This window comes from Panthera pardus, unplaced genomic scaffold (genome assembly GCF_024362965.1).
Source record: "Panthera pardus isolate Hobbes unplaced genomic scaffold, ASM2436296v1 HiC_scaffold_17, whole genome shotgun sequence".
NCBI lineage: Eukaryota > Metazoa > Chordata > Mammalia > Carnivora > Felidae > Panthera > Panthera pardus.
The window spans coordinates 105,647,657-105,674,909 of NW_026526732.1; the positions used below are offsets into that span (position 1 = coordinate 105,647,657).

At 41.8% G+C, this 27,253-nt stretch overlaps 1 protein-coding gene across 1 annotated transcript; it reads right to left on the reverse strand.

Moving 5' to 3' along the window:
• On the reverse strand, positions 1-27,253 carry OPN5 (opsin 5). Its single transcript, XM_019457518.2, has 6 exons — positions 27,124-27,253; positions 23,081-23,200; positions 18,918-19,088; positions 14,750-15,084; positions 3,464-3,705; positions 1-64 (listed from the first exon to the last, which is right to left on the reverse strand). Exons 1-6 carry the CDS (start codon positions 27,251-27,253, stop codon positions 1-3), a joined length of 1,062 nt encoding a protein of 353 aa, XP_019313063.2.

Genomic DNA, 27,253 nt, shown 5'->3' on the forward strand with positions numbered 1-27,253 from the left:
TCATACCTCTTGATGGACTTCCAGCACAGCAGAAGACTTCCTGACTGTGGTTACAGTGTGCAGCCTAGATACAGGAGAAGAAAAACACAACTTAATATATATACGCACACACAGACACATACTATGTATACACATCAGTCTTGTCTATCATGAAGATTATAGACACAAGACTTGAACTAGAAAGAGAAGGCAAATAATAAATCACTTTAAAATATTCAAAACCAAAGGGCATCTGGGTGGCTCAGTCGGGTGAGCGTCCGACTTCGGCTCAGGTCATGGTCGCACTGTTTGTGGGTTTGAGCCCCACGTCTGGCTCTGTGCTGGCAGCTCAGAGCCTGGAGCCTGCTTCTGTTTCTGTGTCTCCCTCTCTCTCTGCCCCTCCCCTGCTTGCACTCTATCATTCTCTCTCTCTCTCTCTCTCTCTCTCTCTCCCTCACTCTCTCTCAAAAATAAATAAACATTAGAAAATTTTTTAAAATATTCAAAGTCAAGAAATCCCTTGAGTGGAGCTTTCCAAAACCAGACCACTTATTCATGGCACATTCCGCGTGGCCTAGTGAGTTTTCTGTCCCTAGAACAAACTACATCGCCTACCTATCTACCAACCAGTCAGTTGGGCCCTGTATCTTACCTACAAAGAGTGAAGGACAGCATTCAAATTAAGGTGGTGAGGGAAGGTTTATTACAACGGCAATGCCAGAATTTAGTACTTTTTTTATACTTGATCTTTACTAAACTATTAGGAATGTAAAATGCCTCGGTCCTTCGCTATGTATTCCCCGTGTCATTTGAACGTTTTATTGCATCTAAGATTGGCCTAGCTCCTGAAGTCTGGTTTCCCTGTCACTGATGTAGATGACCTCATTGGTCTCTGTGTAAGTGGGGTGAGAGGCTTCTGAACTATTAATGTTTTCCTTTTCCAGGCTCTGGGTCACTGGCTTTCAACAATGGCTGGGTACGAGAACCATCTGGGAGAGCTAACTAATCAAACAAACTAATGAAGGTCCAGTCCAGACCAGTGGAAGCCAAATCTCTTTCCAGGGAGCATTAGTTTTTTCCATGTTCCCCAGGTGTCTCCAATACACAAACAGGGCAGAAAAGCACTGTTTGCAAAATACAGGAGACCTCATCTGGATACCCAGATGAGATGAATAACAGACAGCCTGTCAAAAAGGGCTCTTGGCCATGCTTTAGTTCATCAGCTTCTACCAAAATCTCAAGAGGACTCAATTCAGCGGGGGGAATTAGTTAACTTTAAATGAACTGTAAAAACCACTCAAAATTTATTTCCACAAGCTCATATTCAACACATTAGCTTTCTTATTTGAATGCAAAATATTTCCCAAGAGGGTGTCCCATTATAAGCAAATTCATTCCAGAGCTCAGAAAAGGGAAAAAAAACAAGGATATCAATTAATCTAGTTTAAATTCAATTTAAACTGTTCTGGCAGAGCATTAACCACTCTGGACTGGCTTCTTACCACTTCGTCTCATTCTATAAGCATCTATGTTACCCCCTTTCTTAGTTTTTTAATAACAAGGGCAACGACGACAAAATGTTTGCTTTTTCGCTTCTTTGGAAAGTTCTTCTCTGAAGAGAGCCTTCTAAAAATCGGCGACTCCTCACACCGCTTCTGCATTCCTTTTCTAAAGATGTTCCAGACTTTAAAACCCAAGGGTTTTTTAGCGCTACCGCCTGCTTTTTCCACTGAAAGCTGAGACCCCGGAGTAAGAAAACAGCACTTGTCCTTCAGCCAACCAACTGTTGTATTTCATAGCAACAGCTAACAGGAGCAGGTGAACTGAACTGACTCTTGGCTGGCTGGCTTTTCTGAAGGTCTGAGGCCCCGAGTCACTGCCTTCCTCATAAATTTCTCTCTTTTCATTATTGCGCAATTGAGTATTTATGTGCTGCCTACCCTGAAGAGCTAAGGCACAGAACACAGACTCAGTCCGAGGCAAGATTATGAGGTAGGTGCAATCTGCCTTCAGCCATTCCTGTCAAAGTCCCATCTCTTTCAGAGGAAGAAATGCCCATTATTTTCTCCCGCAACTGCTCTATGAAGAACACTCTCTCTAACCTGCATTCATAATAAAGTATTAATAGTTGATAAGGGAAAAGTGCTGTTACTGCCGAAATAGATGCATTTTAGCATTTGAGTTTATCCAATTCCACAGAAAAGGCATGAACCACCAACAACGTGAAAGAAAAACAAGACAAAACAAAAACCACGAACAGTTGTCACCTAGCCCTTTCCAAACATGCATTTGGTGTAATTCCTACAGTTTCAAATGACGGCTGTTACAAGCAGCTCGTCACAATTTTAAGTTATAAGTAGTTCATTTGCCCGGATACAGAAAAATGAACCAAACACTAATCTTCTACTTCCAAATTGTGTATTTCTTCCCCTGTACCAGCAACAATGACAATACTGTTTCTTTGTGCCTTTTTTTTTTTTTTCATTTGATCTGTACCCTGCATGGCGAGGACGTTAAAGGTCAAAAACGTAACCACTTTGCTCCAGCACACTGAGAGAACAAGATAAAGACCCGTATCTTCTCAAAGCTAGTTCTACCTTTCTTCCCCCTTCTGTTTCCTATTTGATACAGGAAAATAGTATTGGGAAACAACCAGACATCCAGTGAGTAAGAATTAATGGAAATCAGAGAACCCATTCCTTCTCAACACCCCTCACCTCAGACCATGCATTCAGGTGCCTGATCTACACTCTACTAAGACTGGCCCTAACTGGACACAAAGTCCACACATCACTCTCAACTCTTTACTCACATGGAGCCTTTGGGAACTATGGTGCTGGATCCCCAAACTCATCTGTTCATTTCGTAGCGGAAACAGTGTAGACTGTTTTGAAACCCAGGGGACCCGAATTGAAACCTCTGCTCTGCTACTTGCTGGCTGCGTAAACACAGGCAGCTCGCTTGACCTTAACCTTACTTGTTTTACCTTACCTCCATCTCCTTGTCTGACAAAGAGAAGGGACAACATGGGGCTCTTGTGGGAATAACACGAAGAACCTGAACAGAGAGCAGAATATGTCACCTCCCTTCTCTCCTTCCTTTGCCCGCCCAAATCCTAGAACTCTTAGCTAATGGCAGAAACATCTCAAACAGGAGAATCTGTTCTGTTGTGAGAACTTAATTTTGGATCATTGCCATGTGGAACTGTACTCTTGGGGTAAAATGGATTTGGTCCTAGATAAGGAAGAGGGATGAATGGGGGTTGCTCAAATAGAGCATCCGTTTGGTATCCTCTACCCATGACATTCAACCCTACATATCTGATGGCTTGATTTCAGGAATTTTGATGAACAGAAAAATACAGTCCTCATTACACTACTCCTACGTGATGAGCTCTAAGCCTAAGAAGATAGCATATCGGAGTGGCTTGAATCCCATAGGATTGTGAAACAGCATCATTCATTCCCAGCTTCCAAAATTTTACCTGAAGTCTTCCAAGGATTTCTTCTTGGTTGCTTTCAAACCACCAGTTTGGCAACAGGCAAATTTATAATCGATGACCTGGTAAATGATGGGGTTGTACATTGCTGCTGATTTTGCAAGTAGGGTTGGCACCACAGACAGTTGGATGGGGATGGAGTCTGGCCTTCCAAAAGCTGACCACACAGAGACCACCGCGTAAGGAATCCAGGCGATCAGGAAGCCAGCGCAAATCAGCATCGCCACCTGGCGAGGGCAAGTAACAGAACAGAGTCAAAACACTGGGTGGAAATGAAGGGTGGGAGGAGGAGCGGCAGCCCAATTACACCCAAGAAAGTCTATTACCTTTTACATTTATCTCGCCCATAGGAGAGACATTTCAGATGGACTTCAGAGATGTTCAGCCAGAAGAAGTTATTACAATGCCTTATCCCATTTACCACATCCTATCCAATCTCTACTCCAGAATTGGAATGTACCAAGAGACCCAAAGTTTAACCCTATAAACGCTGTCCAATTTTACATTGGGCATGAACTCATGCTAAGAAGACATCAGTGCTCCTGAAATTTCCAAGACTTCTCAACCCACGTTGATGGAAAATATGTTCCATCGTATTTTCACAGAGGTACACGGACAATATGTTCACCTTGAAGAAATTTGAAATCACTCATTTGCCTCAGGAAACAGAAACTCTGCTCTTGTTGGAAATTTTAATATGAATCTTCTTCAGAGATTTCTATCAAGTGTTCCTTCTTTTGGCTCATTTTCTCAAGTGTGAGGCTCAGAGAGTGGAAATTCACTAGATATAAAGTAAAACAGAATCGCCAAGCTTTAACCAAAGTGACACAGTTGCATTAAGCAAGACTTTTCCAGAGAGGACTTTTCTCTCTCACAAAATTATAATTACCTGGGGGAGCCTCTAAAGTTTCAGATCAAAGAATAATTAGAGACAGGGTTTTAAAACGCTCTCACTAGTTTCTCACCATCTGCAACCCAGCCCCCCTACTGACGTAGCCCTAATTAGTGCCCTGTAACTACCTGACCCTATGGATTATCTCACTTGAATTCAACAACCCCTTTTTAGCAAGTGCCTTGTGTCAGACACAATGCCAAGCGCTAACGGGGACACTAGTACACCTTAGTGCCTGGCTGTATCCCTCTGGAATACAAACCACTGCAGTACACGGCAGAGTAGGATTTAAGTGCCAGCCCGGAGGAGGACCAAACTGCACGGCACGGGGCAAGTTCAGAACAGTTTCGCGGGAGACGTGGCATATAACCTGCATGTTGGTAAGTTAAAATAAAGGAATAGCAGTACGATCAGTGTGAGCAAAGGCACAGGTATGTGTGAGGTTTGTACAGAAACTAGCAAGCAATTCACTTTGGCACATGAGATGAGCCTGGAGAGAGAGACAACATGCGTATATTCAGGGGCTTGTGGAGCATATTACCAAGCATGCACTTCATTCCATGTGCTTTGAGGCACTAGTAGGTTTTTGAGCAGGAGACTTAACGAATGGAAGATTGACCTCTGCTAAATGAACTGGGGCAGGAAGAAATAGGAGGTAGAAAACTCATTGCTCATTCGTTGAATCAACAAGGGTGAGTATTCCCACATGTTCTGTGCTGGGGATAAAGCAATGAGCAAAGCAGACACCATCCCTGGCCACACAGAATTTCCACTTGTAACAGTTTGTTTAGGCTGCAGTGTAAATAAGAAATAGAAGGGCTCTCGCTTCGAGTACTAACACTGGCAAATGAGGTCTGAGCTTTGGTGTCCATTTTAAACAGGAGCCATTTCACGTCCTAATTGAGACAGAGTGCACAAACTTCGAAGTCTCTTTACACTATTATCTACCAGAGTATTTTTTTCTGTAGGAGAAATCATGAAACAATATTCACGTTAGGGCTGTGCAGTGGACGTCTGGTTTTGTTTATTTTCCTCTGCCTCATATACCTTCTACTTCAGCATTGCCTGTATCCCTTCTACCCCTGTTGCATGGAGCTGGCTTCGCGTGACCCAAGCTTGAGCAGAGGCCTGCAGGCCCCTGGCCACCATAGCAAGAACAGGGATGAGTACATGGCCAGAAAGAGCATGATCAGACCCATCTTTGTGATTTTATAAGGGCTTTGTAGGAAAAGTGGAGCTTCCTTTATCCTTGAGTTCCCCAAAACCCAGAGAAGATGAAAAAATGGAACTATCCAAGGCAGGCATCACCACCTCTTTCCCCACCCTCTTTTTTTTTTTTTTAATTTTTTTTTTTAATGTTTATTCATTTTTGAGAGGGAGGGAGTGTGAGCTGGGGAGGAACAGAGAGAGGGAAACACAGAATCCAAAGCAGGCTCCAGGCTCGGAGCTGTCAGCACAGAGCCCGTCACGGGGCTCAAACTCACCAACGGTGAGATCATGACCTGAGACAAGTCGGACGCTTAGCGGACTGAGCCACCCAGGTGCCCCTCACCCCCATCCTCTTATTCAAGAAGGAAAATAACAGCTTCCGGTATGAAGGTCATGACAAGCTAGCATAGTGGATCAAGGATGAAGAATGAGACACAAAATGCTTTATTAGTAATAGTTAAAGCAACAACATTCGTGCATGCTTTTTTGTTTTAGAAATTCAACCGGATAAGTTTTGTTTTGTTTTATAACAAAGTCATTTGAGCACATGTGCATTTCAATACGCATGAGAGCAGAGCTATTATATGCAGGGAATGGTCCTACCCCTACTTGACTTCCGAACAGCCAGCAGCAGGGTGTTTGCCCTGAGACCCCTGTATTTGTGGGCCGTGTCAAGAAAGAAGTCTGAAACACCTACTGGAAGTCTCAACGTTATAAAATTCCACCCAAGAAGTTCAAGGCTCATCTCTAAAAATGAACTGCCGCTGAGACACACATCAGTTACCTTCATTTCGTTCCATTTTACAAATAGAGTCTAAATCTCATAGCGATGAATGAAGTGAGCGCGGACCTCCTTCAAGTCCTGAGCCCTGTGTTGGGGTCCCGCAGCCTTCCTTTAGGGTCCTGATCCAAAATACTTGCCCGTGCTTAACAATTATCCCCCAGCCCCAGATCACACATGCAATCCCGCTGCTTGCTTTCCCACCTCTCTGCAGAGGATTCCCCGGGAGAAACTGTATTTGGTTTGGTCTGGCCTGTGTGACTTCTTTTGTAAATAGAAAGGATGCCACAGGGCTCAAAGTGAGGGCCTTTTTTCTAAATCCCCAAATAAACAATAACTGTATAAATAACACTTGCTTTAGCAGATGTCTGGGAACTTAACACAGCTCTTGCCTTTATCCTTTGGTGACTCACATGATGATTTCACAGTATTGCAAAGGCTGCATTCTGGGTTGCCGTCAAAGTCATTGACAAAAAATAGATTGGCACTCAGTCCATAATGTTTTCTGCATTTTATGTATCTTCTACTTTTATGAGAGTGTGCAATGGAAAGACAAAGGACTTCAAACATTAGCATTACGTTATCCTTTTTAAAAGAACATAGGAGAATTAACTGTACTGTGGTTTTTAAACACAGAGCAAATGCATCATCGTGGCTTTTCTGATTAGAATTAAGCTAAGTGCTTTAAATTGAATGACTAGAAATCAGGTTTAAAGCAGAAAGAGGGATAAAAGCCTAGATGGAAAAGCACTGCAGAATGTTACTTATATGTTTGAAGTGAATACAAAGTTAACAGAAGCCACATTCATTTTTTACCATCTTCTCATGTTAAAATCTACTCCACAAAATATTAAACATTAAAACATTAAATATTAAAGGCATTTTAAGATACACCCTACAGAAATCTCGCATGTTACATTCATTTTCCCAGTGCTTTCTACTCAACATGGAACGTGTTTAATTTTTCATCAGCCTGTTCCTTGCTTTCCTCATTTCTGAGTGTATCCTCATTTCCATTTTCCAAATTTTCTTTTCCAGGTGTCCTTAAACCAGATCTAACACAGACACCTGTACCTGTCAGCTTTTTCTAAGTTGTTTATTTTTTAATCGCTTCACTTTTATTACTGCCTTGTGGTTTACTGGAAAACAGTAAAACTTCAGTTCTTAAATTAGGCAATTTTTGTGGGAGGAAATTCACAGAATATGTGTTCTGCTTCTACAAAAAAAAAAAAAAAATCACACATCTGCAACCCAGTTCACTTTAAACATACCTTGCTGCAGAGGACAAAGGGATATCTGTATGCTCCAGCTAAATTCAAGGGCATTAATTGAAGTGTCCCAGAAGCAGTACTGTCCATAATTGATTGATTCTAGTGAATCGATCAATTAAAGCAATAATAGTACAGTGCAATTGAAAGTAAATTCTCCAAGTTACATAAGGCTCTATCTGTGGGTCCAATTCATCTTCACCAGTCCAGCAGATATGGTTTCCAAAAAGGGATGTCCTGCCCTCTCTGTGCTGAGGCAGCGTGCAAAAGTGCAAATATCACAGATGGAGAGGTACTCAGGTTTGGATTCCAGCTGTGTTTGGCTCCATAGTGTGAGTGAGACAGAACCCCGGGTTCTCTGAGAATGTCCTTTCAGTTCCTTCCACCAGGCTCCTTTGCCCAGATATGAGTAAGGCTTCTCATTTTGAATCTGTGTACTACCTTGAACAATGAAATGGATGGTTGGGGCACCCGGGTGGCTCAATTGGTTAAGCGTCTGACTCTTGGTTTTGGCTCAGGTCCTGATCTCACCATTCGTGAGTTCAAGCCCCATGTCGGTCTCCATGCCTAGCGTGGAGCCTGCTTAGGATTCTCTCTCTCCCTGTCTCTCTCTCTCTCTCTCTCTGCCCCTCCCCTGCTCACTCTCTGCCTTTCTCAAAATAAATAAAGTTTAAAAAATAAATAAATAAAAGATGTGATAATGCAAGAGTCAATGCCAGGTACGCGGCTACCACCCCCCACACGCAAGCAGCCTGCCATTGAGTGACACCACCAATGGCAAGGAGGAAGGAAGGTGATAAACTTAACCATGACCTACCTTCACTGGAACCTCAGCTCCTGACAGGTACAAAAATAAGGGTGGTGATAGCTTGCACGCCACCTTTGAAGAAATAGAGGAATTCAACAACCCTAAGCATGTCTCATTTGAGTTTCTTCCTCCCTTCTCTTTAATCGATAGAAGGACAACTAAGGCCAACCATCCAAGGCCCTTCTTCATGCACTTAGAAAGAAAAGAATTCTGACAGCTTTGATGTGTCCACCATCATGTGAGCCCTGGTTGTGATCCAAGTAGAAAATATTAATTTGTATTAAAAAAAAAAAAAGACATACAAGAAGGAGGAGTGTTCTGCACTTCCCAGCTGCAACTTTCTCAAATCTTAAAATACCACTATTCTATAAACAAGCAAAAGCTGAGATTGAAAGGAGAGGATGTAAATTAGGTCATATCGCTCTGTACATCTGTGTTTTGGGGTTTTGGTCTAAAACTAAACACAACATTCCCCAATGAGGCAGCGGCTGGCTTGAAGAACTCTCACTATCTGGTTCTGCAAAACAAGGGAGACTTCACTGGTCATTACAGATAAACCAAGCCCTTAAGGTGAGGAAACCGCTACTCAGAGGGAAAACGTACTGAGGTGGAGAGGTAAAGTGGTTTTAGCAATAAGAGTGATCGCCATGGGTGCTTAATCCACCAATCTAGCCGTTTTGATACAACCTGAGAGTCTTAGAAGGTAACTTAGATAGATAGCATTTAACTCCCCTCTCCCACCTTCTCTCGCAGATGAGAAAACCGAAGCCCAGCCAGGTGAAGTGGTTTTTCCGAGGTGAATCAGTTAAGATTCTGAGTTGCAAGTAACAGAACTTGACTTTGGCCAAGGGAGACAGAAAAGGAATGGGCTGATTAGGACAGAGTGTCACTGGGAATGCTGGACATAGGACTGAGGCCAACCACACAGAAAAGACACCCAAAACGGATGGCCTGAGCTGGCCTTGATGCAGAAACCACTGCTGCTGCAGCCATGCCCCCAGGGGACATCTCCCTGCCCCTTCGCTGGTGACACTGGCTCCTGAGACAGACTGGCTGGAGCCTAGGGTTATGGCTATACTCCAGCTGCAAGGGAATCTGGGAAAATTCATGACTGATCTTTCTGTATCTTTTAAATTAGGAGTCATCCTTTGCTCAGACATATTGTTCCTCCCCTCCACCCCCCAGCAAGACTCAAAATGTTGGAAGTTCCTTAACACAGAAATTCCAAACATGGAAAGGGGTTCAGCCACTGGCAGCCAAAATAAATAACAAATATCAGCTCACTGAGACCCTAAAGTGGGTCACAGGCAAAACTGGGATTGATTCCTAATTGCAATTCTTTCCTTCAACAAATATATATTTTTAACATATATTTATGTATACATCTTTATTCATATTTATTTATATTTAACTTACATTAATATACTATAATCAATTATATGTTATACCATATGACATTATTATATAATATATATATAATTGTTTGTGTGTGTGTGTGTATATATATATATATATATATATGTATATATTTGAGGCATTGTGCTATGTCCTGGGGACACAAAGCGAACAAAATGATACAGTTGTTACTCCACAGTAACAACTAATGACTAATGTTAAAACCAGACATTGAGCAAATAATCACAAAAATAAATATGCAATCATAAATTAATTATAAGTCAGAACCAGCTTCAAGAAGAAAATGTAAAGACAGCAGTGACACGTTGTAATAGGAAGATTTGAATTCAATTCGGGCAATGCTCTTCTGAGAAGTGACATTTAAACTAAGAGCACTTATGAAGAACCAGAGGAAATGAATTAATCGGTTTAAAAAATAAAAAGCAATGCCGTTCCACTTTCCCACAAACTGACCCAGAAGCCTCCCCGGGGGGGGGCTCTCTGACTATGACCCCTCCATGATAAATAACACTCCATGCGCAATAAAAGAGAGATAATCATTTGAGGAAAGCAGAGATTTACATTTGTGATTTTTAAAAAGACTTCAGGGTGAAAGAACAAAGCAAAACAAAATGCCTCTCAGTTATGAAAGGGACGGAGGATCTCCAGCCAGGGGTCAAGGGACCACTTACCGCTCATCAAGGTAATTAGATGAACTTAGTTTATTCAATTATGTATTCATTATCGTGATCATGATTAAGCGTCTAGGAGGCCCTAGGCAGTGAGGCTCAGAAGCACACAGGACGCGTAGCACTTGCGCTCACCTACCTACTAGCAAAGAAGAGGGACCAGCGTGGGATTCAATAAAGCGAATGTTCCAAGTGCTCCTATGGCCCATTACAGAGGGACTTCAACTAGCCAGGGCGATCAGGAAGGTGTTTTGGTGGAAATAAGGGAAATGAGCAGAAATCCAGATCCCAAAGGATCTAGATACTAATTACAGACCTGGAACTTATAGATGATCTACATGTGTTAAATGAATAAATATGAAGTACTAATCCATACCACATAATAATATTTGGAAAAATTAGTCTGTGCTTCTGGTATTTTCTTCCTGTTACTCCACCACCCCCCTCATTAAAGCAGAAGCAAGAGTGTTCAGTGCATTGTGTGAAGATTTTTTCAAGCAGAAATATCCAAAGAAGTAAAACATTCATTTCTCAGCTTGTGAGTTTTAAAATAGAAATTTGAAACTTACAGGAGAGAAAATACTTGAGAGAAAGGGGATTCGGATGTGCGAAAAATGACATCGAGCATCCACAGCCAGAAACTTGCAGGCCTGGAAGCATCAGTCTTACTGAATGGGAACAATTTTAGAGGCAGGCATGTGGTTACAGGTTTCCCACCCAAGAGTGGGTAAAAGGCCTATAGCTCGAAGGTGAAGGGACCGCCGAGGAGCTGGTAACTGACCTTGAGAAATTGTCCTGAGGGACTCCACTGAACTACACACAAGGGGCCAGGGTTGGTGTTGGGGGAGCAAAAGACCCTTAATGCATTTAGGGATATCTTCCCAGGGTCCTTCCCAGGGTCCCAGGGTCCCAGGGTCCCAGGGTCCCAGGGCAGGAAACTTCCCAGGGTCCCAGCCAAGCTCCCAAAATACACATGATGAGTTGCAGTCAAAGGACAGGGAAGTAACTAGAATTGCTGACGAGCCTAAAGAGACCTTCTAACTGGAACAAGCAGGACGCAAAGTGACCCATGACGGCTGATGACTGAGACCAGAAAGAAACCTAAATATCTCAGCAATACCAGGGTCAATAAATGAACAACCAGACCAAGAGCCCCCCCCCCCCCCCCACCCATTGACACTACGGAATTCTGAAAATCTCCCTGGAATTTATACATAGCCCTGGGAGAAGGAGGAAAACCCCAAAGCAACTGAACTTATCCTGATTGTCTAATATTAAGTTTGCGTTACAAAGTCAAATGTAGGCACGAAAATGAGATTATACTGAGTCATAGAAATATAAAGAGCTTTTGTTTGTTTGTTTGTTTTATTTCTTGGGCTTTTTTTGCACACCTCTGTTTGCACTCTTGTGAAATCTCAGCCTACCAGAAAAGGCTGGCAAAAGCATCATTTTTAAAAAATTAATTAGAGGAAAACTACAAACTACAGAGATATTTGTAAATGGAATGTCAATTTCTAGGTTGATAAGACCAGCCTGGCAAAATGCAGGCCCAGATAATAACCCAGCTGGAAATAATTAGAGCCCCCAGAAAAGTAAATGATTTTGACCCCAGAATCCAAGGAAGTGGGGGCTTTAAGTAGTAAGCTTTCAGACCAGGCTTTTCTAAAAGATCAGAAGCACCAACTGAATGCGCAAACTGCTCAGTCCTAAGAGGTAGTTGAATGGAGGAAAAGCTTTCTCAGACGATGAAAAGGCCCAGTATGAGGTTGTTTTTACTTATTTTTACTCAGTAGAAAAAAAAAATCAAGATCAAAATTAACTAGTAATTGAAAACATTTCAAATTTAGCACAGAAGATGCCAAAATAGAAAGCTATGTTTATCAATGTGGGTTGAATTTTGATTTACATTTTTTGTGTTTAAGTGTAAGTAATTAGAAGCATGTTATATTCAGGCTATTTTAATATAAGTTTTATATATACAAATGAGATGCAGACATATTGGATAATATATAACATATACAATATAGACATTATATGTAATATAATGCCACTTAGTGTATGTTAGAAGAAGATGCGTATAAAATAAAATCATACATATATATGCCTACACTTTTCATTTAATATCTCTCTGGTTGATCTGGGCTGAGTAAGCCTGCATACTTGATCTATACAGTCCAGTCCAGGTCAAGGAGAATGATGACCACAACCCAAATTAAATGGTGTGTGCTGAGTTTCACCTCCTATGCATAATGATTTTCAGAATCATTCACCAAATTGCCCACCCGCCAGAATACACAAAGAACAAGATGCCAGGGTATTTATAAAAGTTGGCTGTGGGTGGAGTTAGGCAATTCCATTAACCAGAGACCAGATGATGAATAACAACGGACTCAGAGAAACTGGACAAGAACCCCATGGGAATCAGGATCTGGACTCACTGATCAAGACCATCAAAATGCCTCGAAGCCGATATCATTAGAGGGTGGCAAGAAGTGAGAGGAAGTCAGATGACAACTGAGCAGCTTTCTGCTATGCCAAATAACGGGGCTGCAAGTTGAACTCAAATCCACCTACGAGTGTGACGGATGATACGATGTTTCTCTGGGCGTATTTTCACAAAGCACTGAGAAGAGAAATTTTTATTATTGTTGTATTTACTGTGTCCCAAAAACAGTACTTGGTCCTGAGTAGGGTTTGGATTAAATGTAATCCGAAATTAACTTGGATTAATTTATTTGGATTAATTTTTGTTTTTTTGTTTTTTTAATCACAGATAAGAGCAAAAAGGAGAGCTAGAAATGAAGAACTGAATTCCTGATCCTGGATTTTATGGAAACATTTCTTTCCATTTTACAACCAATTATAAGAGAGAAGTAGATTATGATTCCTGATTCTGCATTTTCATCCCAATAGAATTACTCTATGATTAGATTATGAGCATAGATTTGCAGTGATGAAAACTTCCCTCAGAGCTTGTCTTTATTCAGCAGGTGGAGCTCAGGAAGGAAAAGTCAACCAGAACCATGAAGAATCTCTAGCTCATACTCTGCAACCAAGACACCCTTGCACCATCTCGAAACATCTGCAGTGTGAAGAGAGGAATATTAATAGAACCAAGGCCCTGACTTATTAGAAGCGACCCCGGGTCTAGGGGAACTGTTACTATAGGTCCCGAGACAAGTGGTCCCCAAGTAGGTTGTGAGGACACGTGAACGTGGGATATCAGTAATATGATTGGTTGGGACCAAAAGGAATGGTTAGAACCTTAATCTGCATTTATTTCTGCATCTTTAAAAGTAAAATGGAAATTAGCATGTCCTAGTGTCAAATATACAGTTTGACGGTGTTAGCTGCATGTCATTTATATTGACGTGTGTGCAGAAAAGATATTTTTCAACGTAAAGGTAAGACAGGATGAAAGTGGAAAGACCACTGCCTCAAACTTTCCCAGAATTCTTTAAAATTACAAGAGAATAAAGGAACTGCGGCTTCTTCAACACCTTCTATGCACCAAATGACAGAATAACCTGCTTTATCTCGTTGAATCTCCACCACAATCCAATGAGATCAATGGTACTATTCTTGTTGCCCAAGTGAGGAAACAGAGATTCAAAGAATTTCAGTGTCTAGCTCTGGGTCACAAACTTCACAGGTGTTGGTCATGGAATGAAAACCCCAGTCTGTTTTCAAACTGTGTGTTCCTTTCCTTACACTACAATGCCTAAACAGCTGTCAACCCTTGACGTTAGCATTTACCAAGAAACTCAACCCTGCAGGAATTATGTTGCATTAAGATAAGCTTCCCATAGGACAGCAGACATGGTAAATAATGCGAGGTGACAGAATGTCCTTCACACCCACCAACGTCCGTACAAAACTATAAATACTCTGAGGCATCTCATGATGCTTAAAACTTATTCTTATTATGACTTAAATAATTTTTGAGAACCAAGAGTATCTTATTCAATAGAGAGAATAAGCTCCCAGTAGATCCACCATACAAATTAAGTAAATATCAGATGTGTTTGGGTGTGTGTGTGTGTGTAAATGAGAGACAGAAACAAGAAAAAGAAACACTACAAAGGTTTAGATAAATAATAGCAAAGTTGAGCAGTATGTAAAGAATAGGGACTCTAAGTTCTCCCCAGTCCCTAGCATCCCCTATCCTCTTCGTCCTACGATGTTTTAATTGATTACAAAACACCTCTGTAAACTGTTACTGTAGTTACCTTGGTCAGTTTCATTTCCAGCACATGGCTGCTATGTATCCGACTGTCGAAATGAGCTACTTCTTTGGAGGAGGACTTAACCTTGGCAATGATCTTCACATAGGAGAACACAATCACAGCCGTTGGGAGCAACAGGCAGAAGAAGAGGATGTTCAGGATGAAAATCTGGCCGCCCACGGAGGCCTGGGCCAGCCACCAGTCCAGGGTGCATGAGGTTCCGAAGGGCTCAGGCGCGTAGTCCCCTAGACCTACCAAGGGCATGGTGGTCCAGAAGGAAGCATAGGCCCAGATGACTGCCAGGCAGATGTAGGCGTGCTTTCTTTTCAGCCAAACCCCTGGAGGTAGAAGAAAAGCGTTACCGGGATGTAATCTGCCCTGTACCCAAATACCTCCCCTAGATATGTCAAATTCCACATCCAAAGAGTTATTCCATTGGATTCTGGGAGAAGTGGTCAGATAACTGAGCTCTGAGGGAGAGTGGAGTGAAGGGAGAAAAGTTCCAGAGCATGGGCCTTTTTCCACGCAAATAAAACTAGAAGTGCTTTCACAGGGAAGGTTTCCATAGGCACACGGGAGCCTTGGGAGGGGAAGGGACAAAAGCTGAGGAAGGAGGGGCAGTAGAAAGATGAGAGGGTGCCGAAGACGATGAAGGAAGGATCTTAAGAAAGCATCTAGAATGACCTTTGAGATCCTATCCAATATAAGGCCCATTGGTAGACCAGAAGGACCAAGCGCCAAAAACCATGTATCAATGGTTCATCCAAGATAGAGTCCTTTGGGAAAGGTGGAAATGGTAACACATTGTTTGTGCGTTTAAATACCCTTCTCCCTAAAATCTTCCATGTCTCTCATCTCATTTGTCCTCATAAGCACTTGTTGGTGGGGGTCGGTGGGCCACCACCATTACTGCCTGTGACCTTAAAGTGACTGACCCTGCTTCACGGGAGCAGATTTTGAACCTTCGAACGTTACTAACACAGCAGTCATGCTCACACAGCCATGGCAAGAGAAGTAGAGGATTTAGTTAGATTGTATCATGTTCTGCAAAAGTAATTGGGGTGGAGTGGTGCCTGGGTGGCTCAGTCAGTTAAGCATTCAGCTCAGATTGTGATCTCACGGTCATGAGATTGAGCCCTGTATCAGGCTCTGTGCTGGCAGCACAGGGCCTCCTTGGGATTCTCTCTCTCCTTTTCTCTCTGCCCTTCCCCAACTGGCGCTCTCTCTCTCTCTCTCTCTCTCTCAAACAAATAAATATTAAAGGTGACTCAGTTGGTTAAGCCTCTGACTTCAGCTCAGGTCATGATCTCATGGTTCATGGGTTTGAGCCTCACGTAGGGCTCTGTGCTGACAAGCTCAGAGCCTGGAGCCTGCTTCAGATTCTGTGTCTCCCTCTCTATCTGCCCCTCTTCCACTTGTGCTCTGTCTCTTTGTCTCTCTCTCTCTCTCTCTCTCTCTCTCTCTCTCGCACGCGCGTGCACTCAAAATAAATATACATTAAAAAATTTTAAAAAAGAAAGAGTAGTTCTGTGGAAATATTTTCAGGAAAACAAAATTAACCTCTAGGTTTTTCAGGAATAGTTTCCATCAACCAAAAGAGAATTCCAAGAAGAAGAAACAATGTAGTCATCTAAAAAAAAAAAAAAAAAACGCTGTAGAACACTAGTGATCATTTTCCAAAGTTCAACACACCCACCAAAGACAGGGTAGCCTGATCTAAGTGCTGCAGCCTACCGGGAAAATTACCTTCACACCCCATTTATCACCTCAAAGAGAAAGGGCTGGAGAAGGGAATCCTTACTGCCTTGGTTTGGAGTAGCAGAGAAGAAATATCGGAACACATTCAACAAAAGCCAAATGATCTCTTCATCACAGACTCCAGCCTGCCTCTGCTCAGTGCCACGTGGTTTGGGAAGTCAGTACGGCCTAATTCTCGTTTATAGGACTTGACCCTTTTCATGTAACCTTTCTAGACACCCATGTTCTTAGCAGTAAAACAGAGTAAATAAGACGTACATTGCTGACAGGTTTTGATAAGAGTTCGATGAAACAATGCCAGGCCTGATTTGCAAGCTACGAAGGACTACAGTAGCATGATTTTTCAGTCTTGTGTTTGCCTCAGCTCTCGCAAGAAATATAACAGATTGTATCTGTATTCTATTGTCTCTATTTTTCTCAAACACATGGCATTTTTTTATCACAAAATGCAAATTTCTCAAGCCCAACCAGATAGAGGTAAGGATCAGGTAGCCACATTTATGTCAGCTCTTGCTTGTCCATTATAATGGGTAAAACACTGGCACGGATAACCACATATATTTAGGGGGATGTGCATAGGCATACGTATAAGCATTTATGGTTAGGGTTACTTGGCGAGGTGTTGGATACTTACATTCGAGTATGGTGAAAGGCTGTCAAGTACAGGAGGGAGTAGATTAGTAGATTGGTTCTGTGTTGCTCCAGAAGTCAGAACTAGGACCAATGGGTGGAGGTTACTGGGAGGCAGTTTTGTCTCAATATAAGGAATAACATTGTAACAATGAGAGCAGACCAATCAGAGAATGGGCTGCCTTGTGCAGTAGTAAGCTCCCCGTCACTGGTCACTGGAATTATTCAAGAAGAGGCCAAGTGGCTGTCTGTCAGGGATGCCTTAAAACAGTTTATCACATTAATGGGAGAAAGGTTTACATGTTCCCAAGCGGTCTTCTAATTCCAACATTTTAAGACACTGTGTAGAGGGCTTAAGCATGAGTCAAAGCAAATGGTGAAACCATTCTATTGAGGTTCAATCTTAAAAGAAGCTGGAAAAATATATACAGTTCCCATATGGAGAGATGCCCTGCAATTATTCTGGGGGTGGGCAGGATCATCTCTTTCATTGACACCACGCCTACATCCAAGAAAATACTTAAAAAGCAGAGACATCAAGGTGTAGAATTTCTTAAATATCCCCAAGAAGTGGAAATTCTGCCTTCTCATCTATAAAATCTATAAGTATATTTAAAATTTATTTGAAATAACCAAAAATAAGTTTATAGAAAGAATTTGACTCTGAAGTCATCCAGTATATATACAATCGAATATTTTTTTATATCATTGGAAATTCTGATTTAAGTTGTTTCTAGTGGAAGTTTTAATCTGTTTAGAAAAAGAGATGCAAATTTAAAAACAACAACAAAAAAGTGCTAGGTCGTGAAGATGATGGTCCATGACCTTACCCTCCCTCTGAACGGTTTCCTTGGAGTTTGGGACTATAAACTCTTAAAATATAAAGGAAAATTCTACCACACTGAAAGCATCAAGTTGACTTGATCTTTCCCCCCTCAGGCTCCAGGCCATCCTCCGACTCCATGGTCGCAACGTCAATGAGACGGTTGACGGATTAACACACAGAGCAGTTTTATCCAGACGGAGCCAGTATTATTCCCTGGTTGTGCCTCGTTCTCAATATTAAACGTGAGGGCCCAAATGCTTCTCTTTTGGGTTCAATAAGTTCGCAGAAACCCAGGGAGCAAAAGCAATAAAAATGTATTTTTAGCATGTTGAATGCTCTAATTATTAAAAACAAAAGCAAAAACAAAAACAAAACAAAAGAAAACTTTAGTCCCTGAAAAATTTTTTATGACGGGCTCTTCCCTCATCTTTCTACCTACAAGACTACAAAAAGAACGTTGAGTGACATTTCTGCACGTGCCCTTTCTTGCCCCCACGGCAGCACAGCTCTCTAACTTGGACCCGGACTCTTTGGAATTCCTTATCTCTGAAATCATTGGGAGCCTGAGTCCTCAGTGAGGATCAGAAACATCTTTCTAATAATTACACTTACCATGTGGGGAACCAACTAAACCATCTCGGAACTAACATCCTTTCAATGCATTTTATTTCTTTGTTTGCACAGCAAAGCTTACACACTTTACACAAGGAAATGATACTTTCCGAAAGCATTGTAGCCACACACCAGAATTTCCTATAAAAGTAGAATTAAGAGAAACCTACATGGACACAGGTTCAAGTCTTTAAACATATGTTAGAACAAAATGAGCTATGAATAGAAATACCCTTGGTCTCTTAGGTTATTAGCAATCTCTGTTCATGACCTATCGGTACAATAGGTACAGTCTGACAGTCCACTAGTTTTGTCTATCAGGGAACAAGAAACCTTCGTACTTACCATAAGATAAATAGCAGATTTTCAGGTATCGATCCAGGCTGACAGCAGTCATGGTGATAAGACTTCCACAGCCAAAGAAAAATCCAGCCCATCCATACCAGCGGCAGCCAATCCAGCCAAACACCCAGCGGTGACAGAAGCAAGAGATGATGGTGAACGGTTTGCCTACAACTAGAGGGCCAAGCAATTTGTCAAGGGATGTTCCCTCCAGTTAAAATTACCCACCTGCCTCAACTCCCTGTTGAGTTAGTCTATTCAGACAAGAGATACAGCTATTTTAGTCGATGGTAGGTTGCCTTGGTTTACAACCAGACCCAGACTTCCGGGATTTAAACTATTTATTCCTTCAGCCTCCATTAGTGTTTTTGTGTTTTTTACATTCTAGAAAACATTCTTCTATTTTTTGCACCCTTTGTATTCAGCTATCACATTCAATCTTCACGCTCCCAGAGGGAATAGTGCTGAGGAAGCTCTCTAAAACCTCCATCTGATCTATTCTATCATGAGGTTCTCTAACCTTTCTGCACCAGGAAAACTGAGGAACCCCTAGTCACGGGTGCCAGCCCCGTCCTACCCCCCCCTCCCAGGTGTGGCCCTTCTTCAATAGACAGAGGTACACCGAGTTCTTGAGAGTGGAGCCAGTTAACACGTGTTTCTCGAGTGCCTCTGTGAGTGAGACACACATCTCCTCTAGTGGTCGTGACAGCTAGTGCTAGACTTACACCCCCATTTCAGAGCTTTCAATCCCAGTGGTCTTGCCCTCTTGTCAGTGAGGATACTGAGTGTAAAAGGACTGGTTCTTATTCAGCAAATAATTATTCAGTGTCTCTTATGTAACAATCTCAGAGCAAGGTGCTAGAGGACAAAGTGGAGGTCAAGACAGACAAATGCGTTTTATAATAGGGAGGGCAGAGAAGAGAAACACATAATTTGTAATATAAGATACGACACGATGGAATGATCATTAGTCATTAGTGCTGTGAGGAAAAATGAAACGGAAGGAGATAGATAGAAATTGTTTCACATAAGGGGATCAGGGAAGACCTCTCTGAGCACATGACATTTAGGAAGATGTCTAAATCACTGCTAGAGAACTCAAGCAAGTATCTAGAGGGGAAATGTTCCAGGCAAAGGAGACACGAACTGAACGCTTAAGGTAAGTGTCAGCTGGGTGGGTGCTAAAGGCTGCAAAAGACAAGTGAAGGTGACTCGGATGGAGTGAAATTAGTATCTGTTGGGCCTGGGACTATTTTAAGCTTCCTTCTGGAGTAGAGCCTTTGGTAAACCTTCGGAATGTCATCTAGAATGCCTCTCCCTTCTCCACTTAATAAAATGGTTGCATTCTGGCTGCACACTAAAATCACTGGGGGAGTTGTTTTCTCTTGCTTTGCTTGCTTTTGTTTTACTTTATTTATTTCTTATTTTTTTTAATGTTTCTTTTTGACAGAGAGAGACAGAGAGACAGACAAAGAATGAGCAGGGGAGGGGAAGAGAGAGAGGGAGACACAGAATCTGAAACAGGCTCCAGGCTCTGAGCTGTCAGCACAGAGCCCGATGCTGGGCTGGAACTCACAAACAGCAAGGTCATGAGCCCGGGTCCAACGCTTAAACAACTGAGCCACCCAGGTGCCCCTGTTTTACTTTAAATAATCAATGTCCAGGATGCCAACCCCCAGAAAGTCTGATTTAATTTATGTGGAACAAACTCAGGCATCAATATACTTCAATATAATTTTTGTTCTTTTAGCTTCCCAGGTGATTCTACTTCATATGCACAATTGTGAGCCATCTTAGTTACATAGATGAAATACACCTGGTGTCTAGTATGCACTTCAAGGTGCTTATAAGGGAATACAGTGGGCCAGGAAAAAATAAATAAAACAGGCAAATATTGTTAAGGTTTACTGGAATGGGAAATGTGTTAGAGATACTCAGAAGTTGAAAAATGATCTGGGCTCATCAGCAAAAGCACATGGAAGAAAATGTTTTCTTGGTGAATTACTCTGAAGATATATGCAGAATAATGAGGTGGTTTGTGCAATTGTAGAGCAGGTTTGCTTGGTGGGAAGCATTTTCAATGTATCAGACCAATTAAGGACCTTTTTATTCAAGTTTAGTCTAATTCGGCCTTAAACATGAACCTGGTAGTATTCTCTGGTGAGGGATGTGGATGAAATGGCGGGTTTCATTTGAACATTTTATGTTCAACACCAGGGACAAACCGGTTGGGGGTGAGCAGGGAGGAGTTGACGGGGAAAGCTATCATTTATGTTGTGACACCGCCATCGTGTGGCCATCGCTAAAATGGCAGCCATTTTTCAGCTTTGCAAATTGCCAGGGTTGGTCTTGGCGATTTTCACCCATGGGGTATGATATAATATGCTTCTCTTAATGTGCACGTGCATTTCCAATAAGAGCTCCTGATATTTAAGCCTGTCCATACTGAGTAAAGTCTTCCCAAGTAAGGAAGGCCATGCAAAATCTCAGGGGTAGCACATCTGGTGATAAACAGTGACTCAACAGTAGAGGCTTATTATTGAGCCTTGTTTTTGGAGATTGGCAGCCGCAGAAAAATCCACTGATGAAGGAAGAACCAAGTATCAGAAAACATTTTAACAGGGACGTTTGAGGTGGGAAATTGCTGAAAAGTTTCCAGTGGAAAGAGGAGTTGATGTGTGCTGTTTGAACTCAGTTTCCCCAATTCTAGTAACTTAAGACCATACTCCAATCAGCAGAATTTGGGATCCAAAGGCACATTTGAGTGTATCTAGGCAACCCTGGAACTTTATAGATGAAAGCAAAGGGAGGCTACTTATCCAAAATCATTTATATTTTAAAAGTAAATTACAGTAAAAGAGAAATTTTATTCCAATTCCTCCTTGGCTGGGTTATCAGAGGATCCAAAGAAGCAACAAATAAACCAGTGGTTTCCAATTTGGGCCACACATTAACTTACCTGGTAATACCAATTTTAAATATCCTGATGCCCAGGTAACATTCTCAATCAAGTAAATAAACATTCTGGGTATGAAACCCAGCGGTGAGGTTTTAAGGGGGATTTTTTGTGTGTGTGTTTTGTTGTTGCTGTTTGGTTTTTTCTTGTTGTTTTTGGGTTTTGCTTTTGTTTTTTGTTTGTTTAAGTTCCCCAAGTGACTTTTTTGTGCAGCCAATTTCCAATTTCCAGAACTGAACTGGAAGCTTCCTACACTATCAATCAGTCCTGAAGCCACATTTCAATATATCAGCAAGACAGCCCTCCCCTCTTCCTGTACTCACCTCTCAGACCATCTCAAGACTGTTTTTTTTTTTTTTAATTTTTAACATTTATTTATTTTTGAGAGAGCGAGAGAGAGAAAGAGTGAGGGAAAGTGGAAGAGAGCTGGAAAAAAGGAGACAGAGGATCTGAAGCAGGCTCCGTGCAGTGAGCACAGAGCCTGATGGGGGCTTAAACCCATGAACCATGAGGTCATGATCTGAGCCGAAATCAAGAGTTGGCTGCTTAATCAACTGAGCCACCCAGGCACGCTTCTCAGACTTCTTCACCCATCACTGAAGCTTTGTTTTTTTTTTTTTTTATGTTTATTTATTTTTTGAGAGAGAGTGCGAGTGGGGGAGGGGTAGAGAAAGAGGGAGACACAGAATCCGAAGCAGGCTTCAGGCTCTGAGCTGTCAGCACAGAGCCTAACATGCGGCCCGAACCCATGGACTGCGAGATTATGACCTGAGCTGAAGCCGGACGCCCAATCGACTGAGCCACCCAGGCACCCGTTCATACTGAAGCTTTAAGACCTCCTCCCTTGGTGTTTAACAGATTTCCAAAAGGGCAGCAGGGGTATAAAAGAGCTCAAAACCATGATCTGTAAGTTTCTGTCTTCTAAATCGTTTAGCTGGTACACTCTGAGGTGTAGCCTTAGAAGGTATCGTGCATTATTCCAAATTGTATTCCTTGCACCTAACGTGCTCAGCACACAGAAAGGACTCAATAAATGTTAAATGGATGATCTGTTTAGCCTGATCACACTCTGTTGACTTACCACAAGCTCTGTAAAGATGGTGTGTGAAGGGAGGAGCAAAAGGAGATGGGGGAGGGGTGATCTCTGGGCCAGTGAGGACTTGAGAATGGGGCACAGCTCAAACCCCCAAAGAAGAAACGGTTGTGTTACCTGAAATCCCCAGATCACAGATTGCTAAATTGATAGTCATTATTTCCGCAGGTCTCAGCTTCTTCTTTCGTCTAGAAGACATATAAAGGACATACCCATTTCCAAATGTGGACAGAATCCCTACAAGGAAAAATATAAATTCCCGCCGTTAACACTAGGATTTGGGGTTCCCTCGGTTATGAAACACTTCTCAATTTCAAAAATGGACACCATAGGTTTAGAGGGTAGTGAGAGGACTCTAAATAAAAATCTCAATTAAGAAGATGAAGTAAAAAGCATGAGTTGCGAGTGACAGGCGAGGGATGGGTTGCCTCCAAAGGGATAGGAGTCAGGGATCATAAGACTGCACTTACCCAGAAAAAGGAACTGCTAATTTCCCAGTGAAGCTCAGGAGGCTGTGGGAATCCCCATGGTCAGTTCTTGTACTGGCCCCCAAGATGGAGTACTTCCTCAGCCACTTTTACCAGGTATTGGCTTTATAGAACTCCCTCCCTCTAAGAAGTAGGGTTAAGCCCTTGGCTCTTGATAAATTCTGACGCTGAAGTGACCCCAACCAAACAGGGTGCTTTCACTATCGCCGTGGACTCCTGAGGGAGCACCAGCAGTCAGGAGAGGCAGAGGCCAGATAGGGCTGGCGTAAACCCCTGCAAGGAAAGGGTCATCTCCTGGAGACACATCCCGGGACTGCTTGCCTCCTGAGGACACATGGACGCTGGGTGTCTGCTGCTTCTACTGGACTAGGTCTTAAGGGGAAGTGGGTGACAGTTGATAGTATGGCTCTCCCCCTCCCACCAAAGGGAGGGAAAGTGACCCTCAACCCTCCAACCTACCAATAATGGTATAAATGTGTTCCCACTTTTTTATATCCTTTTATTAATGACTAATTGGCTTTGGCATTACAATGATACTGTTCAAAAGTTCTTACAAACCCAGTTTAAATCCAAAAAAGACCCAATCCCTACTGACTTTATTTAAGAAAAGAATACACCTACTTCCATAGCTTAACATGTAGAGTAGATTTCTTCAGGAATTCTTGCTTCATAGTGTAGCTGTGTATAAATGAGAATCTGGTACAGCTGCCTTTAGTAGTAAGGAATAAGGAGAGTATTAACAGGAGAAACCCAGATTTTTCTATGTTAATTTCTACTTCTCCACCACAATTCATTTTAGGGGCAAGGAAAGAAATGTGTGTTTCAGCTGATGGTATGAAACCACCAGGAACGAACTGCATTGTGCTCTTAGGAAATTATGAATTCCTGGAGTCAGCGCTGCCTAATGGTCTGTTAAAACCTCTTTAGCTTTCTTAAGACAGAAGAGGAAAAAAAAATAGAAGAGATTAGGGAGTTCTAGAGCAAAGCACCTAAAATGAAGCCTACATCTCATTAAAGGAGACCAGCTAGCAAGGCACACTGGGATATTAAAACGTGAAGACATGGCTTGAAGAAGTTCAAACAAATGCCTTCTACTTTGTATCCAAGAAGATTGAAAACAGTAAGTATACATATATATTTGATACACAAAGCTCCTTTAAACACCCTTTGTCTTTCTACTTCTCTTTTGAGAATATGGATTTTCTCACTTTTTCTTTCTTCAATTATCTTTACTAATGTTTCATGAGGCTTCACCCAGTGCCCAAAGCATTATCACAAAAAAAAGTCAACTATCAGCTGCATGTAGATTATTCCCATAGGCAATCTTCTCTGGAGGGGATTATCAAGAGAATGCAAACTTATTTTTGATGATAAAGGAAAACAAGACTAAGAAGCTAAAGGCGGGGCGGGGGGGGGGGGGGATGTTTTTTGATGATCAAAATCCTGACTCTCACTCTGAATACAAAACAATGAAATCTCATATACAGACTGTTAATAATAAACCAAGTATCTATAGTAAAAGGGTTGAGGGTGGAAATGGGTCTCTAATTGATTTCTCCTCTATCCAAGGTTACATCTGTCTTTTCATCTTCCAATTTTCCCTAAGACTTCCAGTATTTAACCAAACTCACCAAGAATGTCATTGAACTCTGGTTCCTTGAAAGGAATCTGGGCATATTCCCATACCTATCTTAGGAGGGGTGAAAAACAGACATAGCACCAAATCCAAGACTGGGTCTAGGATGAGTCTAAATCCCTCCAAATGACCCTGGCCTCACCCTGAATGGCTGTTCTGGAACATATCTTCGGCTCCACTCCCAGCTCCCTGAGTCATCTGATATTCCCTTTGTTTGGGGACTCTTTTTGGACCTATTTTTCTAGCTTCACCCCAGCATGCCCATTTCAAACTGACTGTGGATTTTCCTTCCATCCCCAAATAAAACAAGTGAGAAATTTTCCTGATTGCCCAACCCACCCAGCCTGGTTACCTCTCTTCCTGAGATCCTCCCTGCCAGCGCAGGGAATGGACTGTGATCCCTCCCTCTTTTGTGTTATCTGGAGAAATTTGTCAGGTTAGAGATGCTACTTTTTTTTTTTTTTTAAACCAATTCTTGCAATTGACTGAGACAAATTCAATTTATAAGATGTCAATTGTTGTGCCTTTTCTGATAATTGAAAGTACTTGTGTTTAATGAAAATGCAGTGTGGATTTTACTATCAGATGGTCCCTGTCCAGAAAGAGAATTTGCCCATTTTGTTCACTGCTGTATTCCCAGAAATTTAAACAGTGGCAAAGAATGAGCACTCAATATATACTTGTGTTTGAAAGGACATGAGGGTCCATTTACAAGAAGCAGAATTTAAATCATCTGATAATAACTAACAATCAAGCCAAGGACCCAGGGAATCCCTCTGCATGGAATTTCTGATTCAATCTCATCAATTCCTTTTGCCTCAAGCACTGACCATAGAGGTGTCTCCAGACTTTTCTAATGAGTTTTCTAATTTCAGGAGGTTAAATGAAATTCTTAGCCCGTAATAAATAGATGGGAGAGAGAGAAGGAGACGAAGAGAGAGGGAGAGAAGGAGAGAGAAACAAAGCTTGACCCAAATCTGAAAAGATTAAAGGCAGACACCCCCAAAGACATAACCCACCTGTGCACTGGTTACCCAAATGTAGAACACCAGTTTTAAATTTAAGAAGTTTTGTGGTTGAATTCTAATCGCCTAGGCTACTGCTGTCCGATAGAAATACAGTGTAAACCAGAAATGTGAGCCGTATGTATTTCAAACTTTTCTGTTAGCCGCAGTAAACAAAGTAAGACAATTACTAAGTTGATTTTAGTAATATATTTAACCTAGTATACCCAAAATGTTATGAGTTTGACATGTAGTCAATTTCTTTACATCCTTAACGAGCTGTCTTTACATTATTTTCTCTAGTGCTAAGTGTTCAGTATCTCGCGTATATTTACACTACAGCACATCTTCTGGAAAAGTCACCATTCAAGTACCCAGCAGCCACACATGGCCACCACACTGGAAAGCACAGTCTGGAAGCAGGTGCACCATGTTCTGGATTATGCATAAAACTTTTTGACCCTGGGCTTACTCCCATTTTATTATCAATACATTTTTCCACCTCTCACCAAAATCACTTAGTGATGCCATCATGGGGCCACTCTACTTTGGGTGCAAATAAACTTAGCGTGTCTGTTGTCACCACAGTCCGGGGACAGTTCCTCAATTATGAGAAGAGGAGGTGATTTCTAGGGTCCTTTCTGAGCCTATCATCTTATGATTATATCAAAAGCATTTTTTAAAAAGTAAAAGAACCACTGTATTTAAATAAGATATCATTATCATTAATTTTACTATTCAGAAGACAAACCTACTCCCAAAGCAACCAAAATAGTCTCAGGATAAGTGATTTTGCTATAAAAGTTCTATGATGATCAAGGGAATATCCATCACTAATAATAAAGATAATAGAGTCATTTCTATGAAACATTCACTGAATTTCACAATGCCACCCCATCCTCTACCTTCTTCCCACTCTCCAGTTCCACTCAAAATATCTACATAAATATCTGAATCCTTGTGCAAAGTCAACATGTTAGCCCATGAATTTCCTACACGCAGCCTTTGCACAGAAAAATTAAGGAAGCTTACCAATTATTGTTAAGTAAAAGCCAGCCACTAGATCCGCTTCCCAGGAAAGTTTGGAAGCAAAGGGGTCCCCTTCTCGAAGGTAGTGTGGCAGGCGCTCATCTTGGGGCGGGGCAGTGTGGTTTAGCGCCAT